The sequence below is a fragment of the Anolis sagrei genome, chromosome 2 (genome assembly GCF_037176765.1).
Source record: "Anolis sagrei isolate rAnoSag1 chromosome 2, rAnoSag1.mat, whole genome shotgun sequence".
Lineage (NCBI taxonomy): Eukaryota > Metazoa > Chordata > Lepidosauria > Squamata > Dactyloidae > Anolis > Anolis sagrei.
Genome location: NC_090022.1, coordinates 5,140,566 through 5,165,271, shown reverse-complemented (window position 1 = coordinate 5,165,271; position 24,706 = coordinate 5,140,566). Strand labels below are relative to the sequence as shown.

General features: G+C 44.6%; 1 protein-coding gene across 1 annotated transcript in view; it reads left to right on the top strand.

Annotated features, from left to right (window-relative positions):
- Positions 1-8,317: 8,317 nt before the first annotated feature.
- The window catches only part of LOC132765868 (deleted in malignant brain tumors 1 protein-like), a 35,795-nt gene continuing 19,406 nt past the window's right edge, over positions 8,318-24,706 (top strand). Inside the window, exons 1-5 of the mRNA XM_067465006.1 lie at positions 8,318-8,456; positions 13,644-13,985; positions 17,268-17,609; positions 18,797-19,102; positions 23,733-24,047. Coding sequence (XP_067321107.1) covers positions 8,426-8,456; positions 13,644-13,985; positions 17,268-17,609; positions 18,797-19,102; positions 23,733-24,047 — 1,336 coding nt within the window. The 5' untranslated portion in view covers positions 8,318-8,425. The remainder of the gene's footprint in view (positions 8,457-13,643; positions 13,986-17,267; positions 17,610-18,796; positions 19,103-23,732; positions 24,048-24,706) is intronic.

Sequence of the window (24,706 nt, the reverse complement as noted above, 5' to 3'; positions counted from 1 at the left end):
TGTATATGACAGATGCAGTATCAAAGATTTGAAAGGGACCCCTAAAGAAGGACAATGATATGTTGCATGTTCCAGAGTAGGCAAACCAGACAATCTCCACATCAACACTGGCAAAGAAACAGCAAGAAATACTGTTTACCCACAAGCATAAAGACATGACATATATTAGAAGCCAACACTTTCTCATTACTTTATTTTCCAGATCACCAGACTGAGCCACAGCAAAGCGTGGCAGGGGACTGCTAGTTCAATATAAGTTTGTATTTTATACCAGTTTATTGACCATTTACTTGTGGGTATATATTATTTTGGTGTTATGTAGACTAGACACCCCAACATTGAGAAGGCTTCAGACTGTATTGCTTTTTGTTTTACATTTTAAATGTTGAATTGTTTTTATAATTGTTTTAACTTTATTTTGATATTTGTTATGGCATCGAATCGCTATCGAGTGTGAACCATCTTGAGTCGCCTCTGGCGTTCCTCTAAGAATCATCAGCCCTTTCCAGAACAATTCTGACCTGGGGTTTTTTCCCCATTGCCTTCCTTCAGCTATTTCACTCTTCTCGTGAGACTGTTTTACTCTCTGGGCTTATTTCACAATAACGGCTTTTTTATAAGATCACAATCATCCTATCAGTGTGCATATTCTCCTATCTCCCACATCTCTGCCATTGCTTAGGAACTCTATCAGTGAGCCCACTTGCTTCCTGTCCACAGCTGAGATGATAACTTAGCATTTCCTTTACAAAAACATTTCTGAAGAAAGATTGGTACCTCCAAACTTAGGACGGACATGGCAGTGGCATCACAGGGAGGAGGGGGTCTCTGGACTGAGTGACATTCCCAAACATTGTTCAAAAGTAGCCTCAGATAGAGCATGTTTCAGTAATCCAAATGTCATTGCAGTTGAAAGATGAGCTGGAGACTTGTACCTCTAAAGATTAGACAATCGTGAGGCATATTCTACTTCAGTGTAGTATAAGGGATAGAGATTTGGACTCATTGAGGGAAAAACAAGTCTCACGCTCTTGTCACATCCCGCCTAGACTACTGCAACGCTCTCTACATGGGGCTGCCCTTGAAGACGGCCCGGAAGCTTCAATTGGTCCAACGTGCGGCAGCCATGATTCTAACAGGAGCGGAGCGCAGGGAGCACACAACCCCCCTGTTGCGCCACCTCCACTGGCTGCCAATTTGCTACTGGGCTCAATTCAAGGTGTTGGCATTGGTCTATAAAGCCCTAAACGGTTCCGGCCCAAGATACCTAGCCAACCGCATCTCGGCCTATGAACCCACCAGGACTTTGAGATATTCCGGGGAGGCCCTGCTCTTGATCCCGCCGACTTCCCAAGCACGGTTGGCGGGGACGAGAGATAGGGCCTTCTCGGTGGCATCATTAGACATTAGGATGGCATCATCTCTCATGGCATTCCGAAGAAAGTTGAAGACCTGGATGTTTGTGCAGGCGTTTGAGTAATCTAGTGCAATCTGGTAATTGAACATAGGAATGGAATAATGGACGACGAACCTGGACTTTGCTTGGATGATGAAACGATTGGGTACGGCTGTTTTTGTGATAATTGTGCATTGTAATTGCTTATTGGTTATTAGTGGATAATGTATTAAGTTAATTGTTATATGTTGTATGGAACCACTGCTGTTTCTACTGTTTTTACTGTTTGTGAACCGCTGTGAGTCGCCTTTGGGCTTGAGATACAGCGGTATATAAGCAAAGTAAATAAATAAATAAATAAATATTCTGCTCCTTTCCAATCCCATTGCGAATAACATTGTGTCCAATCCTGGGCCCCACAATTCAGGAAGGACATTGGGAAGTTGGAAGGTATCCAGAGAAGGGTGACCCAAATGGAAGAAAATGAGGAGGAAAAGCCCAATGAGGAGAGGCTGAAGGAGTTGGGTATGTTTAGCCTGAAGCAAAAGAGGCTGAAAGGAGACATAATATAGCTATGCCTAAATATTTAAAGAGGTGTCAGATTGAGCAGGGGACAAGCTGGCTTTCTGCTGCTTCAGAGACTAAGACAAAATGGAGCAATGCATTCAAACTGCAGGAAATGAGATTCCACCAGAACATTAGGAAGAAGTTCCTGATTGTAAGATGAACTGTTCAGCAATGGAACTCTCTGCCTCCGAGTCTGGTGGAAGCTTCTTCTTTGGAAGCTTTTAAACAGAGGGTGGATGGCCCTCTGTCAGGGGTACTTTGTGCTTTTCCTGCATGGCAGGGGGTTGGACTAGTTAGCCATGCAGTCTCTTCCAGATGTATGTGTCAGGACTCGGTTTCCTGGCCTTGGATGTTGGCGCAAAAAACCGGATTCCTGACATGGAGAACTGATAAGGATTTGCAGCTGGTGGCCTTGGGAGGGGCAGTTGGTGGTTTGGCGGGGAATATTGCGCGGGATCTTTGGTTGGCGGGAAGAGGGGATTCGAATGTGGGGGAGGGTATATAAGGGTTGACTTGCGTCTGTGCGCCAATCCTGGCTTTAGTTGTGTATGCATTTCCAGTAGTAAAAGTTCCTGATTGATTACGGATTGGCGTCCTGTGTCTTTTCTGGGAGCGGCTGCTGTGAGCTTACATTAAGCCAGGATTCTTCGGTGCCATCCCACGGCTGTGGTGAGGTACCCCTATGCAACGGGAGGAAGATCCAACGGAGGGGGGAGAACCAGCCTCCCCTTTCGAAAATGCAGAAGAGGAGCTGGAGAGAGTGAATGCCTTGGCTTCATCGACTGCATATGCCCAGCCCAACGGAGTCACACAGAGGCGAGTGAAGGGGGCAGGGGCAGCAACGAGAGAAAGCAGTGGGCTAGAGTTTCCCTCCCCGCAAAGGTTGGATTTCCTGGAGGAAAAGATGGCATCAATGGAGACCACCCTCGCAATGATGTCAAAGGTGATGGAGCGGCTGACCCCCCTGTTAGAGGAACCACCACCCCGAGGGGAATCGATGTGGAGCGCGGGGGAGAGGAGTGACCGGGGACCCGGGGCACGTCCTAAAACACAGACGAGCTGGAGGGCTGCTGCGGAGAGCGATGAGGAGGAGGAACGACCCCGGGGACTGGCGCCCCAGCAGACGTTCCTGGTGCCCCCGGCCGGAACCGGGCGCGGCACAGGGCGTCAGGAATTGCCCCCGGAGCGGCGAGGGCTCCAGGGAGGGCCACCGCGAGCGGAGAACCCGGAGAGGCAGCCCCTTCCCTACCAACCTAGAAGGGAGGAGCTGAGGATCGAATTCGGAGGAGAAGCCGGGAACCTCGCATACTTCTTGACTATGGTGAGGGGATATCTAGAAGATAACGCCCTTACCTTCGGGTCAGAGGCAAGCAGGGTGCGAGCAGTGGGCGCAGCACTGAGAGGGGGAGCAGCGGAGTGGTACGTCCAGCTCCACGCCAGGCACGACCCATGTTTGGGATCTACGAGGCGATTCCTGGCTGCGATGGAGGCACGCTTCAGGGATCCACTCGAGAGGGTCTGGGCGAGGGAAAAGCTGCAGACGATAACCCAAGGACATCGCTCCGTGTCCGAGTACGTGGAGGAATTCCGGTTGAGGGCGGAGAAGGTGCCAGAGTGGTCCAATACCACCAAGGTCCAGATATTCAAAGAGGGCCTGCGGAAAGAAATCTTGACCTGGGCACTTCATCGTGACGATCCAGAGGAGATAGGCGGATGGATTGAGCTGGCCGGCCGCATCGAGACAACCTTGGCACAGGTCAAGAGGCATCAAGGAGCGGTGCCGCAGCAGACGAGAGCGAAGGAGGAGAGTCGGAGGACGGAGAGAGGCACGGTCGGGAAAGCCCCAACCGGAGGGCCCAAGGAGCAGAGGGGTGGCTGTTATGTATGCGGTCGCCTTGGCCATCGGGCTGCCGAATGTCAACAAAGGAAAGGGGGAGAGTCCCATTTCCCAAAGTTCAAACCGGCTGCAGGGAAGAGAGCGGAGGAGAGCCCCCCTTCTAGGGCCCCAGTGGGAGATCTGGTGAGTCACAGCCCAGGAATGCTGGTGTTCCCGATCAGGCTAGAAGGGGAGGGGAAGTGGGCCAGCTGCAAAGCCCTCATGGATTGCGGCTGCTCAAGAAACATTATGACCCCAGAATTAGCGGACGAACTGAAATGTGAGAAAACCCCCTTGCAGAGCCCCATAGCATTCTCGCAGCTAGATGGATCAGTGGCGGCTGGAGCCCTGGCGCGATTTGAAGTGGGAGAAGTGAGATGTAAAGTGGGGAGCTGGGAAGGCAGCATAACCTTTGTAGTATCCCCTATGGCTACTTACAATGTAATACTGGGGATGCCATGGTTAAAAGAAGCTAACCCACAAATTAATTGGAGGGAAGGCAGCATAGCCTTCCAGAGCGAAGAAGGGGGGAAGTGTTGCAAGGGGGAGGAGGCCACGGCAGGCGGAGTGCAGGAAATTCCTCCTGAGTACAGAGACTTCGAGGATGTATTTGATGAAAAGGAAGCAGATCAGCTTCCCCCTCCTAGGAGGGTCGAAGTAAAGATCGAACTCAATGAGGATGCCAAGTTGCCTAGGAGTAAATTGTACCCCATGTCGGTCAAGGAGATGGAGGAACTGAGAAAATATATTGAAAAAAACTTGGCCCGAGGGTTTATAAGGCCATCCGAATCACCCTTGGGAGCCCCAGTGCTATTTAGGCACAAAAAAGACGGTTCGTTGAGACTGTGCGTGGACTATAGGGGGCTGAATGCAGTGAGCACCACCAACAACTACCCCATGCCACTAATCAAGGACTTGCTATCGAGATTGTCAGAAGCAAGGGTGTTCACAAAAATTGACTTGATCGAGGCCTATCACAAATTGCGCATAAGGCCTGAGGACAGGTGGAAAACGGCGTTCGTCTGTGCGCTCGGCCATTTTGAATATTTAATTTGCCCATTCGGGCTCAAAGGCTCTGGATCAGCATTTATGCAGATGATTAATGAGGTGTTACACCCATTATTGTATCGCGGGGTGTTTTGCTTTGTGGATGATGTAATTGTATTTACCCGGGATAGACGATCCCATGTCAAATTGGTGAGAGAGGTGCTCCAAAAATTGAGGGAGGCAAAATTGTTTGCAAAGCTACCAAAATGTGAGTTTAATAAGGAACAGATAGATTTCCTGGGATACCAGATCTCCAAGGGAGGGATAGCAATGGATCCGGCAAAGGTGGAGGATGTCAGGGGGTGGAGCCCTCCCCAAACGCGCAAACAGTTGCAATCATTCCTCGGATTTGCAAATTTCTACCGGGGGTTCATAGAGGACTTTGCGCAGATAACATTGCCCCTAACGGAACTACTCAAAACGAAGGGAAAGGGGGAAACGGTGAAGGTGCGGTCCCCGGGAGCAAAGCTAAATTGGTCAACAGAGTGCCAAAAAGCTTTTGAAGAACTGAAACGCAGATTCACTGAGGAACCAGTATTAATCCACCCCGATTTGACCAAACCATTCGTAATCCATTGTGACGCATCAGATTGGGCTTACGGGGCGGCTCTGATGCAAAGGGACCCAGAAGGGAGGTTGAAACCCTGCGGGTTCATCTCAAAAAAATTCAGCGAAACTGAGCGAAACTGGCCAGTGTGGGAGAAGGAGGCCCTGTCAGTGGTGAGGGCTCTAGAAACGTGGAGGCACCTATTAGAGGGGAGCGGCATCCCCTTTGAAGTGTGAACCGACCATAAAAACTTACAATACCTCACTTCACCCAGGCAATTGTCAGCAAAGCAAATAAGATGGGCCCAGTATTTCAGCAGATTTGATTTTAAGCTGCAGTTCCAAAAGGGGAAACAAAATGTAATCGCAGACACGTTGTCAAGAATGCCAGAGGATGAAGGGAGGGGGCAAGGCCCAAAGGGGAGCGTATTCTCAGAACGGCAGTGGGGCATGGCAGTGCAAACCCGAGCACAAACGGAGCGCAGCCAAAGGCTGGTGGGGGTTGAGAGCAAAGACGGGGGATGGGAGGAGGAGATAAGGCAGGCATGCAGGGAAGATGAGTGGCTGGAAAGAAATAAGGAAAAGGTGGAATGGAAGGATGGGTTGGGATTTGTACATAGGAAATTATACATCCCAGGCAGCCTGAGGGAAAAAATGATGGTCAGATGCCACGGCAACAAGGGAGCGGGACACTGGGGAGTAACGAAAACCCTGAAAATGTTGGCACGTCAGTGTTGGTGGCCCGGGATGAGGGGTGACACCAAAATGTATGTATCCCGATGCAATGCGTGTGCACAGAGTAAGGCAACCACACGAAAGCCAACGGGGTTATTGCAAAAGGTGGCAGAACCATCACAACCATGGAGGGTAATTGCTATGGACTTTGTGGGCGAACTCCCAATTAGCAGAGGGCAACATTACATATGGACGGTGATGGATCTGTTCTCAAAGCAAGCGCATTTCATAGCGCTGCCTAAATTACCATCTGCAGAGAAATTGGCTGAGCTGTTTATCAAACATATCTATCGGTTACATGGTTGTCCAGACCAGGTGATTAGTGACCGAGGGGTGCAATTCACGGCCCGGTTCTGGGAAGGATTCATGCAGTTGATGGGGGTGGAAAGGACCCTGAGTTCAGCATTCCATCCCATGACCAATGGGGGGGTCGAGCGCACACAACAGACATTGGGGCTGTTCCTAAGGACATACACAAACCAATGCCAAACCGATTGGGCCGATTTACTCCCGTTTGCAGAAATCGCGTACAATGGAGCCTGTCACGCATCCACAGGGAAATCCCCCTTTGAGGTAGTATACGGCATGGAAGTAACCCCTTTACCCAAATTACCGAGTTGGGGGGAAGAACTGGAGGGAAAGGAGGGATGGCCAGACAAAATGAAAGCGAACTGGGAGGGAGTGGCAAAATCGCTACGAGAGGCCCAACGAAAATATAAATTGTTTGCAGATCGGCAAAGGAGGGAAGGTGACAGATTGGAAGAAGGGGATTTAGTGTGGCTGAGTACAAAAAACCTCAAGCTAAATACCCCCTCTCGGAAATTGTCTCCCAAATACATTGGTCCCTTCAGGATTTCTGACAAAATAAATGAAGTGACGTATACTTTGAAACTACCTAAGGTGTTGGGGAAGGTACACCCAACATTCCATTGTAGTTTGTTAAAAAGGTACCAAGGCCCGCTAGACAAAGAAGGGACATGATGGTGACGTGTGTTTCCCTTCCAGGAAGAAGAGGAGGTGGAGGGGGACGTTATGTCAGGACTCGGTTTCCTGGCCTTGGATGTTGGCGCAAAAAACCGGATTCCTGACATGGAGAACTGATAAGGATTTGCAGCTGGTGGCCTTGGGAGGGGCAGTTGGTGGTTTGGCGGGGAATATTGCGCGGGATCTTTGGTCGGCGGGAAGAGGGGATTCGAATGTGGGGGAGGGTATATAAGGGTTGACTTGCGTCTGTGCGCCAATCCTGGCTTTCGTTGTGTATGCATTTCCAGTAGTAAAAGTTCCTGATTGATTACGGATTGGCGTCCTGTGTCTTTTCTGGGAGCGGCTGCTGTGAGCTTACAGTATGATTCCATGATTCTATACATGGACCATATAATACAGATTCAAACTGCAGTACATAGCATTGTACATCCAGACACTGCTGATATGTAGACCTCAGGCCCACAAAGTGAATGTTTACCAGTTGCAGCAAGCAATCTACGAAGCATTGCCAATTGTAGTAAACCGTTGCTCTCCTGGGTGAACTGGATATTAAGATACAATTTCTTCATCCTGACTAGAGGTGAGTCCTCCAAAACTGGCCTCCCACGTTGAGCTGAACCTGAAAATTGGAGACCTAGGTCTAGGCCTTGACATCTGGCAACGTTACATGGATGTGTTATGAGACAACTAACAATGCCTTCATAGTAGCACCAAAATTCAAGAATTATGAATGAGTGAGAAAGAACAAAAGGTTCAGGACAGTACAATGACAAAAAGTGATCTTTTGCAAAGGTGTTCTCTGCAGGTTTAGTCATAAGGCAAGTTGTAATTACTTCATCTGTTTGCCAAGATGGACAAGTATCCATCAGAATATAACTAGGACTCTAGAGAGGATCCCATACATTCTTCCCCAAAGGGACCAAACAAAACACTATCCCATTGGTTGTGTTTAGACTACAATAAAGGATGGCTCCTCAATTCAACACTAAAGAGGTCTTCCCAGGTTGAATCAATGCAGTGCTATAGATGAGGACTTGGGCATCTGGTCAATTCATCTAGTTTGCTTTTTGGCTCCAGATTAAAACGGGATGTGGTCTATAGGGTGACACATGATGTGTCCTTTCTCAAAGCAAAGAGAACTGATAAAGGATAGGAGGGTGGAGGAGTGTTCCTGAGCAGCACTGCATTTCCGAAGCTGCAGCCTCCGCTGAGAGCTCCACTTGCGGAGACATAAAGCTTGGACTGCTGAGCAAAGAGCTGAGTGGCCTTTCAGCATGTGGCTCTCTCTCGGCATCGCCTTCCTTGGTGAGTAGCACAGGTTGAAATGGAGTGGGACCAGTGGTGGTGTAATGACAGGGTGGAAAGAGGAGACATGAGATGTCCAAGGGCTGAGAAAAGTGGTATACAAATATAGTAAATAATAATAAATAAACAAACATGTATTTCCCCCCTTGCATTCTCAGGAACTTTCTCATGGGACTAACTGAATTGGCTTCTTTTCTTAGTCTTTCTCCTCTTTCTAAGGTTGGATCTACACTGACGTATAACGCAGTTTCTGAATCCAAATAACCTGTCTTTACTGGATTGTATGAGCCTTGGCTGCCATATAATCCAGCTCAAAACCGATAACTGGGATTCAGAAACTGGATTATATGTTAGTGTAGAGGGGCCTAAAATGGAGCTTTCTGATTGAAGCCCTGAAGATGATTTTCCTAAGAATATGACTAATAATAAATGACATAGTTAGTCTGATGATAATTCTGACCATTTGGATTAGGGATGTTATCCTTATTCAAAAAGGGTTTACTTTTTATATATAAATTATTTGTATTAAGCTATATTTTTCACAAAAAAAGATTTTTTTATGATGTGATTTAATGTGAAGCATTGGTCTATGGTGCTATATTGATTTCGGACCCCAGCCTGTCCTTCATATATGAATTGTAGCCAGTCTGTCAGTTTGTATAGCAGGTATTGAACATATAGCTTTGAGGTGATGAAAGTAGGCTGATTGGGCAGTAGTTTTGTGGGTTGTTTCTCTCACCTTTCTTATAGATTGGAACTATAATGCTCATTTTCCACCCACATGGCATTAGTGCTGTGCTGATTATGCAGGTCAAGAGGTTAGCAAGGAAGGGGCTTTGCCATTCAACATTTCTGGAGGAAGCATATCTTCTCCAGGTGCTTTCTTGGGTTTCAAGGATGCAATTAAAGATTTTACTTCTTTGCTAGAGACTGCTTCCCACTCAGGTGAAGTAGAGAAGTCATTGTCTTTGTCCTGCCCTGTGATTTGCAATGTACTTGTCTTGGAGCAAAAGATACTTAATCCATGTAGATGCAGCGATTGAGGCTTTTGATGTGTATCTTATTCCTTGTGTTCCTCTGGTGAAGAGTTTCCAAAATTGATCTTCCTTCCGTTCCGTGAGTGCCTGGTCCAGGTCTTGCCACTTGGATTTTGTGTGTTTGCCTTTCTTATCTTTGAGAAGACTTATATTTTGTCCTACATTCGGTTGCGTTCTCCATATTTTTTCCAGATGGATATTTATGAGATTCTCTTATTTTATGAGATTCTCTCCCGGTGGCTGGGAGAGTTTTTGCACAATTAAAACTTGTGCACCAGTTGCGCCCGTACCTTGGGACGCCTGACCTGGCCACAGTGGTCCACGCTCTTGTTACATCCTGAATAGATTACTGCAACGCACTCTATGTGGGGTTGCCCTTGAAGACTGTTCGGAAACTTCAACTGGTCCAGCGAGCGGCAGTCATACAGGGAGCACACCACCCCCCCCCCCACCCTCCGTTGTGTCAGCTCCACTGGCTGCCGGTTCAGTTCCGAGCACAACTCAAGGTGCTGGTTTTGACCTACAAAAACCTATACGGTTCTGGTCCAGCGTATCTGTCTGAACGCATCTCCTTCTACGTCCCACCTCAGAGCTTGAGATCATCTAGGGAGGCCCTGCTCTTGACCCCACCGCTATCACAAGTGAGGTTGGTGGGGACGAGGAGCAGGGCCTTCTCAGTGGTGGCCCCTCACCTATGGAACTCACTCCCGGGGGAAATTAGGTCATCGACATCCCTCCTCTCCTTCAGGAGGAAATTAAAAACGTGGTTGTGGGACCAGGCCTTCGGGCAATCTGACAACTAGATAAGGACAATCAGACGATTAGGACTGACAGGACTGACAAAGTGGAATTAGAATTTGGACTATGAGATGGCGAACGCTGAGCATTAATTAGGTGAAATTGGTTTTATTGGTTTTATTGTTGCAGTGCAGAAACTGATTGTTAATTGTTTAATTGCTGCTATATTGTTTTTATTCAATTGTTATGTTGATGATGGCATCGAATTGTGCCTTTGTAAGCCGCCCTGAGTCCCCCTCTGGGGTGAGAAGGGCGGGGTAGAAGTAACCATGGATGCAGGCGAAACGTCAGGAAAAATGCCTCTAGAACATGGCCATATAGCCCGAAAAAAAACACCACAAGAACCTAATAAATAAATAATAAATATTTGCCAAATCTCTTTTGGCTGCCCTGCACTGAGTGTCAAATCAACCATATATTGTGGATTGAAAGTTTTTATATGTAGAAGTTGTTATGCATGGTCTAAGCTTGTTTACAGTTTGCTGGTAAATATCTAGAGGGTTTGCTGGCTTGTTGCAAAGTTGTTGACGTATGCTCATCAAAAAGTTGCTGTGTAATTTCTCTTTGATAGTACTACTTAGACCAATTGACCACTTCTGCCTCCTTATCCCAGCAATTCTCCTGTTAAATTTTTTGTTCTGGCTAATTTTGCCTGTTCAAGAAGTGGACCCAAGGACACTACTAATGAGAAATGGTCGCTTTCTGTGCATTCCAGAATATCATAGGTAACCACCCTATCCTTTAATCAGGTTTGCATAGTGGCCCCCTCCTCTCCCCCAAAATTGAGTCTGTTTTTGCTTTTGATGCTTGTTTATGGGATGACCCCCTCCTCAAGGCTGGGGGGGGGGGGGTGAATGCTAATCCTGCCCCCAGGTGTGTGTGAGGCATCATTGCCTCACGGTCTTGTCTTCATTATTATATGTTCTTTGTGGGTTGGAGTTTAAAGAGGTTTTCATAAGCTGTTTTGAAACTTTGAATTGTTTGGAGGTACTGTTTTGCTTGTTGAGATCCAGCAACTGCAATTTCGAGCAAACCAATATTTCTGCCATTTTTAAAAGCAATTTTGATTATTATCTATTTTACATGATTAATCAGATTAAAGCACCAGATAGGGAAGACTGAGGTCAAAGGAAAGGCAAGTGGAGTGAGTGATAGAATTTTTTTTAAAGTCCATTAAATGTCCTTGATTCAAATATATAAAAGGATAGAGGGGAGAAGGAAGGGGGGAAAAGCAGACCAAAAAGCAGAAAAAAGGTATGTTGACTTCCAATCATTTTCCTTCTGTTATAGTTTTCTTCTTCTTTTTCTTTATTTTTCCTTGCTCCCACTCTCACCTCTGTACCTTTTTCAGTACAAAACTATTTTGTGAGTTCAAATTAACATTTTCATTTAAATAGAGTCCAGTTTGTTTTCTTTTTTGGGGCACCTTGGTAGTTCTTCAGAGGATATGTGCAGTTGCCCATGTTCATAATATCTGAAATCTTTAGTAACCACTAGGCCTGGGCGATTTCGTTCGTTAATTTTGTAATTCGTTAAATATTCGTTAATTTTAGCAATTACAAAACGATTACAAAACTTATTTTTAAACCCGGAAGTGTTTTTGAATATCAAAACGCATGCGCCAAAAAATTTTGTATTTCCGTCCATTTCGGAAATACGTAAGATGGCTTGGCTAGATGCTTGCTGGGAGCTCTCCTCTCTCTCCTCTCCTTAGCCAGTCAGAGCCTGAAAGAGGAGGAGGAGGAGGAGGAGGAGAGGGCGGGGAAGGCACCGGCTGAGCAAGCGAGCGAGCGAGAGGGCGAGCGACCCTCAGCGGGAAGGCGGCCCGTCCCTCCTTCCTCACCTTTGCGGTGGGTGTGCTTCGTTCTCCCGAGGAGGAGAGGGCGGGGAAGGCTCCGGCTGAGCAAGCGAGCGAGAGGGCGAGCGATCCTCAGCGGGAAGGCGGCCTGTCCCTCCTTCCTCACCTTTGCGGTGGGTGTGCTTCGTTCTCCCGAGGAGGAGAGGGCGGGGAAGGCTCCGGCTGAGCAAGCGAGCGAGAGGGCGAGCGATCCTCAGTGGGAAGGCGGCCTGTCCCTCCTTCCTCACCTTTGCGGTGGGTGTGCTTCGTTCTCCCAATTCCTTAGCGGAGGGCTGGGCTAGATGGCCTTTGGGGAGCCCTTCTCCCAATTTCACATTGCTTCGGAGGAGCCGGCGGCAGCGCTTGAGGGCCCGCCAGAGTGAGTGAGTGCCTGCCTTCCCTCCTTAATAATAATTTCTCCTCCCTATTCTACTAAATTAATAATTAAATTAAAAAATATTGAAAAAAATATTGAAAAAATATTGAAAAAAAAGGGCGCCATCTTTACAAAATGTTTTGTAAATATTAACGAAATTTCGTAAATACCGAACTTTTTTAAGGGAAAATTTTGTAATTATTTTAAATATCGAAACAAAAAAAAACCCAAATACAAATCGATTTTAGAAACAAATTTTTGCGTTGTTACCCAGGCCTAGTAACCACCATTCTTCTGTTGTTGGGATTTCTTTGGCCTTCCATTTTTTGCATACGTTATTCTTCTTGCAGAAGCAAAGTAATTAAATAAAATGTCTTCATTTTTATCCCATTTATGTCTGTTATTCCCAATAAAAAATACTCTGGTTTCACCTGGAGTCTTGTCTTCAATATTTTCTGTGTTATCTCATATACATTCTTCCAATATTTGTTTGCTTTTCTACAAGACCATCACATGTGACAAAATGTGCCTGTCTGTGTTTCTAACAAGATACCTAACTGACCGCCTCTCGGCCTATGAGCCCACGAGGACTTTGAGATCTTCCGGGGAGGCCCTGCTCTCGATCCCGCCTGCGTCACAGGCATGGCTGGCGGGGACGAGAGATAGGGCCTTCTCGGTGGTGGTTCCTCGGCTGTGGAACACCCTTCCCGTGGACATCAGGCTAGCCCCCTCGCTGTTGATATTCCGCAGGAAGTTGAAGACCTGGCTATTTAAGAAGGCATTTGACCAAGAAGTGCAATGACTGGTAATTTGACCATAGGAATGGAAAAACGGAAATGATATCGGATTGTGGGTTGACGATGAGACGATTCGGAATGTAGTAGAAATTTTGTAGTAATGTTGATGTTTTGATAAGATGTTTTTCTGATAATGATGTGGATTATTTTGCACTATGTTTTGTAAATTGCACTTGTTTTTTCATGTTGTATACCACAATGAGTCGCCCTTAAAGGGCTGAGAATTGCGGTATATAAGCGCAGTAAATAAATAAATAACTTTTAAAAGGATAACCCAGGGAAGAAATTGTTCTGATGCCATCTCCTTAAGCATTTTTGCCATTCTGTTTCCTCTATGTGTAGTAATGAGCTCAAGTATTGCAGAGTCAGACCACATGGAGATCAGGCTGGAGGGAGGTCCAAATCTCTGCAGTGGAAGGGTTGAAGTCTTCCTTTCTGGTCAGTGGACATCTCTTTGTGACGACAGTTGGGGCATTGAGGAGGCCATGGTTGTCTGCCGCCAGCTGGGCTGTGGATCTGCAGTCTCTGCCACACATGAAGCACAGTTTGGAAATGGATGGGTCCCCATTGGTCTCAATGATGTCAAATGTGGAGGAATGGAATCCACCCTCAGTGAGTGCCCAGCAAGTCCATGGGGAGAACACGACTGCAGCCATGAAGAAACCGCTGGGGTTATATGCTCAGGTGGGTTGATTGACTTCATCAGCTTCACAGGCTCCAGATTCCCTCTGGGAGATACATATACATATGTTCCTTGGTTACATTTAATCTCTTGAGTCTATATATCAAGAGCAAGGTAGGGATAAAAATAAAAAATCTAGCTAGCATGTTCAATGACCAGGAATTCTGGGAGTTGGAGGCCAAAACAGTTGCAGGGCTGCAGGTTGTACAGGTAATAAATTGGTCTTGACACCAAGAGGACTAAATTGCAAGTATCACATTTTTTACATATCCTGGACCAGTGTGACTCATTGGAAAATATGGCAATATTTGGTAGTAAATTGCAGAGTAGTGAAGGGTCCAAATTTAATTGCTTAATTGTGTTGGTCTTCATTATACCTTTATTGTATCTTCTTCTGCCTTCCCACACTGTCTCCTGGTCTTCTTTTCCAATTCTTCGTCAATGGAAATTAAACTGAATTTTCAAGCAGATTATTTCACATTTAAACTTTTCTTGAATTATTTATTATTAATGTCTACAAAGACGTTTGTACAATTTTCATTTAGATTGTATTTTTATCATTTCATCATGATCCTGCTGTCTCTCTTTCTGTAGTTACATCAAATATATTTCCCATCTATAACTCTTGGGGTCATCTATAACTCTTGACCCCAGATCTTCATCTTTCTCTCTCTATTTTTTTCCAAGAAGCAAATTCACTCTTTCTATATTCTGGTTGGGCTTTCATAGACCTATGCCTGGCTTAGAGACTTCAAAACCTTGCGTCCTCACAACTTTGATCGCTGTCTACCTCAAGTAGCCCCAACTGGGCAATCTCTGCACCAAGCCATTAATACCCTCATGTTTGTTCTGTATCCGTTGCTCTAAATGACAGTTCCCTTGAAGAAAGAATGCCCACTTCTCCATTCTCCTGGCACATATTACCTTTTCAAAAGGCTAGTGGTGGCCAACAACAAAACTGAGCATGTTTCTACAATAATTGATGGTTTTCAAGCAGGGCCACCTAATCTGGCATGCTCTTTTCAGTCCTTCCCTCAGCAAAGACTGCGATCGAGGGTTACTGTTTCAAGGGACTTTCTTCTTAAAGGAAAAGTGTTCCTGGTGAGGAAGTTTCCCAGATGGGCGTACAGCTGAATTTGGTGGCTACAGTTTTTAGTGTGAGAAGCAAGGCCAGTCAAACTGCATAGACCTCACATGCAAATGTACTTTAGCCAAGGAAATAGATATGTTCCTGGCCATGATATCTTTTAAAGATCATAATCTTCCTATCAGCGTGAATGTTCTCACATCTTCCATTGGTTAGGAACTGTATCAGTGAGCTCACTTGCTTCCTCTTCACAGCTCAGATGATAAGTGATCACTTCTTTCTCAATCTTTTCTGAAGAAATATTTGTACATCCAAACCCTGGAAGGGCGTTGCAGTGGTAGAAAAGGGAGGAGGTGGTGTCTGGGTCGGGTGACATTCCAGTAGAAACGTTGGCTTCCAAAAGGACTCCGTGGCTGGATAAATTTGGGAACCCTTGGGACAGAGAAAGAAGTAAGAAAGGGTATACTGGATTGGCATGAAACAGAGTTTGTGCAAGGATTTTCTTTATCATAAGCATTGTTAGCTTTGTCAAATGAAGCCACCATGCCAAAGGAATTATGGCAGATTTAAAGAAAATAATATTGCCTGAGTCAGCCAGATCATTCACATTTGCTTTTGCTCTTGTCCATTGTTATTCAGGTTTTGAAATGGTAGTGTTGAAGTCGATGGGAACTTTGGGAGGGTCCAGGAGGAGAGAACCCTAGGATCCACCAAAGAGGAATCACTACTTTGGCGAGCCAGAGAAGCCTGATTTTCAGCAATTTTATTTAGCTTAAGAATTCAGAATAAATCTCCCCAAAGCGAAGAAGCGGCACCGAGGTGTTTTTATTAGCGATTCAGCTGAAAAGGATGCAATGTAGCAATCATTCGCCTACAGAGCATGTGATTGGCTGGCAGGATAACAGCTGGGAGGAGGCTCGGCCACCCTCCCCTCACCAGAGCCCATCACAGAGCTCCTGCGGTATGCAGGAGCCTATCAGGAAGGTCCTGCTGCCTCGGCGCTCTAGCGAATCAGAAGGAAGGAGGCAGGACGGAAAAAAAACAATGCGTTCTTGATAGGATTATAGATTTCCAATGTCCTGGGTTTCTTGAGTCCAGGGGATCGGCCTGCTAAAGAAACTATATTGTTCTGCGATGGGTCTGTGATTAGTAATGATTACTTAATCCGGGTTTTCCTGTTACAGTCAGATAAGGCACAAAGGAGAGGCTGAGGTGAAAGTTTACTGTGAGGAATGCTGAATAAAAAACAGAGTTGAGGGAAAGAGACTTTCCGAGAGTCGTCTCACCCCCATTGTGATGTGATCAAAAATTTTTCCAAGTGAAACCCCGAATTGATGGCCTGACTCCAAAATCAATAAGGGATTTCCAGTTCTTTTGTCCATGCACAAGTTTCAAGATCAGGGTTCTTTTGTGATTGCTGATTGCCTTTTCAGAGCCAAAGGGCAGCTTCCTTGTTGACTTCCCCCATGGAGAGGGGAAGCGGGCAAAAGGTTCAGGATTGGGTCAGAAATGTGAAGGGAAAAAAAAAGAAATGTGAAGGAAAATACATGGGGAAATATAGGAATCATAAGAAATTCATATCAGCCACCCCAACCCTATCCCACCCACCAGAGAAATTGAATAAAGAAATAATTTCTGAAAAACATGAGTCCATAGTTCATTTAAGGGAAATTCATAGGTGCAAAGGGTGTCTGTGTGAGTCCAAATCACTCGGTAGAAAATTCAAAGCCACAAAAAGAGTCTGTTGATTTCCACTGAGCCAAAGGATGGAGTCCTGCAGCACTGAGATCGAAGCTGGTCCTTGGGAAACTACAACTTTCACGAAGGGCAGAAGCCCCACAGTCCAGCTGTTCCCCGAAAGCCTCTTGGGGTAGCCACACCAAGTCTCCAGGGCAGGGGCTTCTGCTATGTTCATTGGAGAAGCAATGAACATAGGAGCAGCACGGCAGCAGCGAAGCTTGGATTTTGACAATCAGCTGTTTCCTTAAAATTATATTCTTAAAATAAAAAAGGTTAAACCAGCTTGAAGGCAGGGGTCTGGGCTGCCCTCGATGACAGTGTTTGTGTATGCCTGCAAGTCGCATGTAAATTAATGCCAATCCCATGAGTTTCCTAGGGCTTTGTTATGCAAGGAATAGAAAAGGAGAAAAGCCACATACTTTGTCTCTTTACTCTTTCTCTCATATGCTTTACATAGGGCAGCTCTTGGACTCTGATCCCATGCACCAAACAGAGATGCGACTGGTGGAAGGCCTAAATAATTGCAGCGGAAGAGTAGAGTTGTTCCATCATGGTGAATGGGGCATGATTTGTGGAGATGGATGGGGCATTGAGGAAACCACAGTGGTATGCCAAGAGATGGGATGTGGAAGTGCCAGGATGGATCAAAGCAGAACATGGAATGGGAGTGGAACCGGCCCCATTTGGTTGGATGACGTCCATTGCAGAGGGACAGAAACTGCTCTGCATCAGTGCTTGGCAAGTCCTTTGGGGAGATATGACTGTAATAGTGGGGAAACGGCTTCTGTTGTGTGTTCAGGTAAGTTTATCAACCATGATTAGCTTGAATACATTTTGTTTTCAGTAACTGAGGTTTCCAACTGGCCCCTTCCAGATGCTGTTGAACTGCAGCTGTGTTCCAAACAGAAGGGATTAGGGAAATTTAACAGAAAGAAGTATGCCATGGTGGTTTGAGTCTTGGACCAAGACTCTGGGAGACCCGGGTCCCAGCCATGGTGGGAAATTTAATAAACTAATTGGATTATTTTAAAATTTGTGCCCATTTATTCATCCTCCCAGGAGAGAAGTGCGAACCGAAAGGAATGTATTGGGGCAAGGGATAATGGACTGATATGGGTTTTTGGTATTTCAGCTCCAGTTAATACAATGAGCACCAGCCAGGTAAACATATATGAGCCAATATTCCCATAAATACATCAGGTCATAACAAGAAAACACCCAGACGCTCTTTCGAAAGCCACCAATGTATGTCCCAGGTGTCTTCCAGGGCTTCGTGAGGGGATTATGTTAAATAAGGTGTCGTCATCCCCTGAGGTGTGAATCCATAGCCAATTCTGCATGAGAACCACTGCCAGAACTCCAGGGAAAGCCCGAATCCAGGTGTGGTGTTTGGGTTTTGCTGAGTGATTTATCCAGGATACAACCATATAAACAGCTTTTCTCAAATTGAGTTGGATCAGCCTGCACGGATAGTATAGCTGCCATCTACTTAACCCTTCAGTAGGTGTGTGATTACATGTCTATTAGACCTGTATTTGCACACCAGGTTTTACACAATGGGATTGCAATCAATGCATTCCCATCTAAGTGCATAATCTATCTAAAAGAAACAGCAGTATTATGAGCTTGTGCAGTGATTTTATAGGCAGTTGTTTTCATATTTATAAAACCCTGATGCATTTAAGTTAGACTGTTCTAAATCAGCTGTTGGACTTGAAAACACAAATGAAGGCCTATCTCTTCCAGCCTGTCTACCCAGTCAATTTTAACTATGACTTTTAAATCACATTCGATGTTCACTGTGTTTTGACTTTTGAGTCAGATGTTTTAATATGTGTATGTTTTAATATATGTTTTTATGATTGCATTTTAACTATGTTTTAATTTATGATTTTAAAGAAGTATTTCACTGTGTTTTGCCCTGCCTTGAGCTGAAAGGAGAGGTGAATAATAAATATTAATATTATTTTATCTCTCCCTAATCAGAGGTAAAGTTGGTCAATGGTCCGACTCCATGCTCTGGTCGAGTGGAGGTGTTCCTTAACAAGACTTGGGGAACCGTGTGTGACAATGGCTGGGATTTAGAGGATGCCCGTGTGGTGTGCCAGGAAGTAGGCTGTGGAGAACCTCTAGGAGCAACCACTGGAGCGAGATTTGGCCAAGGGTCTGGTCCCATTTGGATGGATCATGTGAACTGCACAGGGGAAGAGAAAGTTTTGAAGGAATGTCCCCAAGAGAAGAGCCTCAATCTCACCTGTGACCACAGGAATGATGCCGGTGTGGAATGTGCAGGTAATCATCATGAAAGAGTAACCATAGAAAGGTCAGGTGAAGACACATACTATTCCATTCTCCCTCTCAAATGCACCTTTAAAAAGACTTTTTTTAAAATGCTCTTCTCTGTCTGAATCTTGTGTTGCATTGTTTGAAGCGAACTTTGGTTTGATCTTAGAAGAAACGCAGGGTATCAATTCAATCAACAAATGATTTAATGAATAGCTAAATTAAGTCCAGTGTAGACTATCCACCTCATCAGATGAGCCTATTTGCCCTCCATATGCTGCTTTCCCTCCACTTTCAGTATGGAGCCCATTAGACGACACGCGGGCATTTCCGGTCAGGTTTCGTGCTGAAAGAAGAGAGGAAGTAGTGCACACTGTCTTAGCGGCAACACGGGAGTCTTCCTGTGTTGCCTTCCCAGCAATGAGGGGGAGTTGGATGGCAACGCTTCCCCCCATGGAGTGAGGGGTAAGCGAATTTGCGTGATGCGATGCATGGAGTGACTGCTTCTCCACACATCTCTCCGGCAGCCCATAGATTCACCAAAATGCAAATCTTTATGATGAGGTCATATGTAATGTGAAAATGCCAATGTGGGAATGGCCAGTTAAAGTATTCCCAAGAGGAGGCCATTGAAAAACCTCCTCATAGATACCAGGATGTCCGTATTCTTTTCCGCTCCTTCTATTCCCCCCACCTTCTATTTTAGCCTAAATTCTGTAAACCCACTTTCTGTTGCACCTGGAAACGCCTATGACCACAGCACCACACAAGAGTACAAAGTACAAGAGAACAGTTTATTATAAAAACAGATAAAATATATGAAAAACCAGGAATAAAGATATAAGTTGTATAATCCAAGAAAAGGTCAGCAATTGGTGATAACCAGGCAGTAATCCAAATGTCTCATGTGAATCCCAAGGTAATATAGTCCAGGAATAGCCAGAAAGTCACAAGTATAGCACAAGTCCACAAGCAAAGGTACATTTAGTAAACCTTGAGGAAGAATAGAAAACAAGAACATAGAAAGCTTCCAGGATACTTGAATGTATAACCAAGCCTTGACTTGAAACAAGAACCAGAGAACTCAGGCCTATCTTCCCTCTTGTACACTAGGTTGCCTGAAGTAACTCTTAGGAAAAACAACTTGCTAATTAACAAGCAGCCATGAAATCATTTCATTTCCCACAAATTCTCTCTTCAACTTTCCCATTTAGACGCTCTGACTGGAGCTGTCTATTTTCTGCTCTAATCTGTAAACAAAGGCTTTTGTTGACCTCCATAGTTCCAGGTGTTTTTCCCAGGAGCCTTCCGTATCACTTAATTTTTCACCCAACTCCTTATCTAATGTTGCAGTTTTTGTCTCCTCTGTCTGACCTTGGAGCCTTGTACTTTCTCTGTCAGATGTGCTCCAGAGAAAACCATCATTTCCCTTACTTGAACTTTCATAAGTTTGTGCCCCAGGAAATCTCACAGGAAATCCCACAATTCTCTCTAAACCATCAGTGAACCCATCAGCCTCAGATTCAGGCAGTACTACAACACTTCCTGTGTTCTAAGCCAAGTAGAAACACCCTTCTCCCCGAGTAGTAAATTATTCTGAATTAGAATAACCCCCTAAATTACCATTTTCCAGTCACATGCATCAGCTAGATCATGAGTAGGCCTGGGTAACAACGGAAAAATTTGTTTCTAAAATCGATTTGTATTTGGGGTTTTTTTTTGTTTCGATATTTAAAATAATTACAAAATTTTCCTTTTAAAAAGTTCGATATTTACGAAATTTCGTAAATGGTAAAAAATTAACGAATTGATTTCCGAAACAATAACGAATCGATTCGTTAATGGTGGACGCGACCGCGAAATACACTAAAAAACCTCCAAAACCTTCTGAAGCTTCCCTCTCCCTCTGTTGTTGACTGTTGGTGTGATATTATATTTTTTTTCACTAATTATACCATAAAACTGGCCCAGACATGCGGAAATAATAACAAAACGACCTCAAAACAATAACGAAACGAATACAATATCGAAATACGAAGCATTTACAAAAGGTTTTTGAAAATTCGTTTTTTTTAATAATTGCTCCAGAATGGTTCGTTATCATTTTGTAATTGAAAAAATTAACGAATTATTAACGAATTACGAATTAACGAAACGAAACCGCCCAGCCCTAATCATGAGCTTTCAGGGAGGGGGAGGCGGTAGCAGAGACTCAGAGGCTGAAGAGGAAGCCGGAGGTGATCTGTGCTTGGGAAAAACCTGACCTTTTGAAGTGTGCTAGAGAACCGAGTGGTTATTTCTTGTTTGTAAGGTAGATAGATTTTTTTAAGGCTTTCTGGTTGTTTTGGTGGCTGAGGTATCAGTGTGTTGGCACCTCTGCTTGAGGCCTTTTGAGGTTGTGTGTTTGGAGGGTGGGGGTGCCTTGGCCAATTTCAACAGAAAGGAAGAAAATATGAAAATGAACAAAATTTGGCTACCAGTATTAAAAAAATTAAATTATGACAGCAAATAGAGAATAACACTCAAACATAGGGGAACTCCAGACAGGAAACAGTAAGGGACAGCTAATCAACCCTCAACATAATCAACCCTCAACAATGGATTCCCCCAGGCAGTAACAAGCCACACCTAAAAACGGTCAGGCCATCAAATGCTAATCAAGGTGACCAGTTGAAACATTTCCACCTAGTTCCAACAGACAAGAGTTCTTTCTCCCACCCTGGACATTCCACAGATATATAAACCCAATTTTCCTAGTTTCTAACAAACCTCACAACCTCTGAGGATGTTTGCTTGTAAATGTGTATAATTGTTAACCTGTACTGTATGTACATTTTGGTTTGCCAGTTTTACTGTACCCAGGGGCAGCTCAACCCATTACGCAAAGTAAGCATTTGCAGTATAGTTGATTTTGCCCAGGGGTGCTCTTGAGGCGCTCTTGGTCGAAAATAGACCTTGACATATGCAAGTTGTAGTTACTGGGATGTATAGTTCACCTACAATCAAAGAGCATTCCGAACTCCACCAATGATGGAATTGAACCAAATATGGCACAGAGAACTCCCACGATGAACTGAAAATATATATCAGTGATTGGTTTTGGGGGGGCAAAATACTGTTTGCTTACCATTGAAAATTACCTAGGGCCACCTCTGACTGTACCTCTTTGGTTTGGGAGGGGCTTCAGACACAGGACTCCATGTTTGTTATACAGTATCCCCTTAAGACCTCATGGAGGTGGATGCTGTTTGTCTCTTTTCAAACTTCAGTGAGCACAGTTATACAGTTTGGATTATATCTATATGCTAAAGACATTGGACTATGGACTAGTATGCTGAATATATACAAAAAGTCGTTAGTAAAAAAAAAACAAAAAACAAAAAAAAAGTCGTTAGTAAACCTGAGATGTTATTTTTAAAGAAGACTATTTTGTTTTGTCTCTTGAGTGCATATTTTTACTAAGTGTATACCTTTCGGACAATTGCAAATTCTACTTCAGAAAAGCAACCAAATATGCTAACCAAATATGGCATGTATTTATCCTTGGCAGTTTAAAGACGTGGTTTTTTTAGTTTAACAGCTGAGTTACCTATGTGCCATTACAAGAATGCTTAGGAATATCACTTGTTCAAAGGGTTTGACTTCTAACAAGGTCATGCTTTTCTTGGCTAGTGATTTTCAAAAGGTGGTCTCCACATGTTCATGGAGATTCATATTTGCCAAACGGATGTGACATCATTTTTACCTTTTCAATAAGGTTATGGTTCAGTTATGGTGCAGTTATTTCCAATAGGTTAAGGAACTTCTAATAGTTTATCAGAGTTCAGGGCCAGAGAAGCACAGCCAAAATGTTGAACATCTGGAAGCCAAGCCCTATGAGGAGCCACTGAAGGAGCTGGGTATGTTTAGCCTGGAGAAGAGTAGGCAAAGAGATGGCATGATAGCCCTGTTCACATTTTGGAAAGGTGCCTTTCCTGACCATCCATGATGAGGTTGATTTGTAGCCTTCTCCCCCATCACCCTTGTCCGAGCAAAACTCAGAACAAAGTATGTTAATTGAAGGTGAAAGGGTGCATTTTGAGAAGATACTAATGAGAGAATATAGCTTTGAATCACAGAATGATAAAGTCGGAGCAGACCACATGGGCCATTTAGTCCAAGCTCCTGCCATGCAGGAAAAGCACAAAGTAGTCCTGAAGGAGGTCCATCCAGCCTCTGATCAAAGGCCTCTAAAGAAGGGGCTTCCCCCACACTCTGTGGCATCTTCTATGGATAAACCTTTTTACTCACTTCTTTCTTGAGCTGAAGTTAATAAGTGGAGGAACATAATAGATTTTCCTTCTCTGACTGTTTTGCAAGAGATGCTGGGTGGCCATCTGTCAAGTGAACTTTAATCCAAAGATTATTCACAGCTCAGAACTTGTTCTCCATAAATGTACACCTAACATTGTTCTCAGAAAATATTGTTTCTGTACAGAAATCTGCCTTTTCCATAGAAAATAGTATTTTTGCACTGAAAATTCTGTCAGGATAGTCAACAAACATGGTTTTTAATCATTTTGGAATGGTTGTAAATATTTTTTTGTTACTATTCACACTTGAAAACCTGATAATGACTGTTGTTCTGCATCCTTCTCAGTGTTGAGATTAGCTGATGGCCATAATCGCTGTGCTGGGAGAGTAGAGCTCCTCCACAAAGGCCAATGGAGAATGGTAGATTCCAGAGGCTTGCGTGATAAAGAAGCCAGGGTGGTGTGCAGGTACCTTGGCTGTGGAACTGCCCTGCGTGCCCCACGCTATCCAATTTATGGAGAAATAACTGCTCCCTTCTGGCTGGATGGTTTTCGCTGTGATGGGTCAGAGACCTCCCTCAGTGAATGTGAAAGAAGACCAAGGGAGGAGTATTATTTCGATATATATCATGTATTTTATATGGCCGGTGTCATATGCACAGGTAAGTCATTGTCATGAAAATTTGTATCTGAAACCAGGAGCAGGAAAGATGTTTGTTATTCATCTCTTCTGTACTACTAAAGTAAAATAACAGAATAGAAATGGATTAGAGTCCAAAAGCTAAATTGCTTCTGCCTGTCCATCTGGGTCATTCATTTCCATCCTGAGGAAGGCATGGTTTCCTCGCTCCATTCTCTTACTCAAGGACTGAAGGTGCCTTAACTTATGCTGCCCAATCTTTAATTAGGTACAGTTCCTACAGTTTATCCATTTCATATTTTCTAATTGTTGGCTTTCATCCCTGGACTGCACAAATCTTTATGCCATCAAGTTTCCAGTCCTCAATGAGTAGGGCCAAGCTCAGGGAATCCTTTCCCCCCGCATTCCTCTGCATGTCTCCTAAAGGGCTTTGTCTTTTGTCTTCACTGCTAGGCACTGTCTCCTCCCCTTTGATGATGTAGCCATTCAATTCTGTGAGGGAACTTCCTTCTAAGTTTGAATGGCCCTGGGAAGGCCATGCGGTCTCCACCATTGTTACTTCTGTTTTTCTTTCTCCCTGTGAGGATGCAGTTTGCCTCTCTGTAGGCAAAATGTAGCTGCATGGACTTTTTTTTACCTTTTATCTTCTTTAGAAGATGAGATTTAGCAAGTTAGTGAACT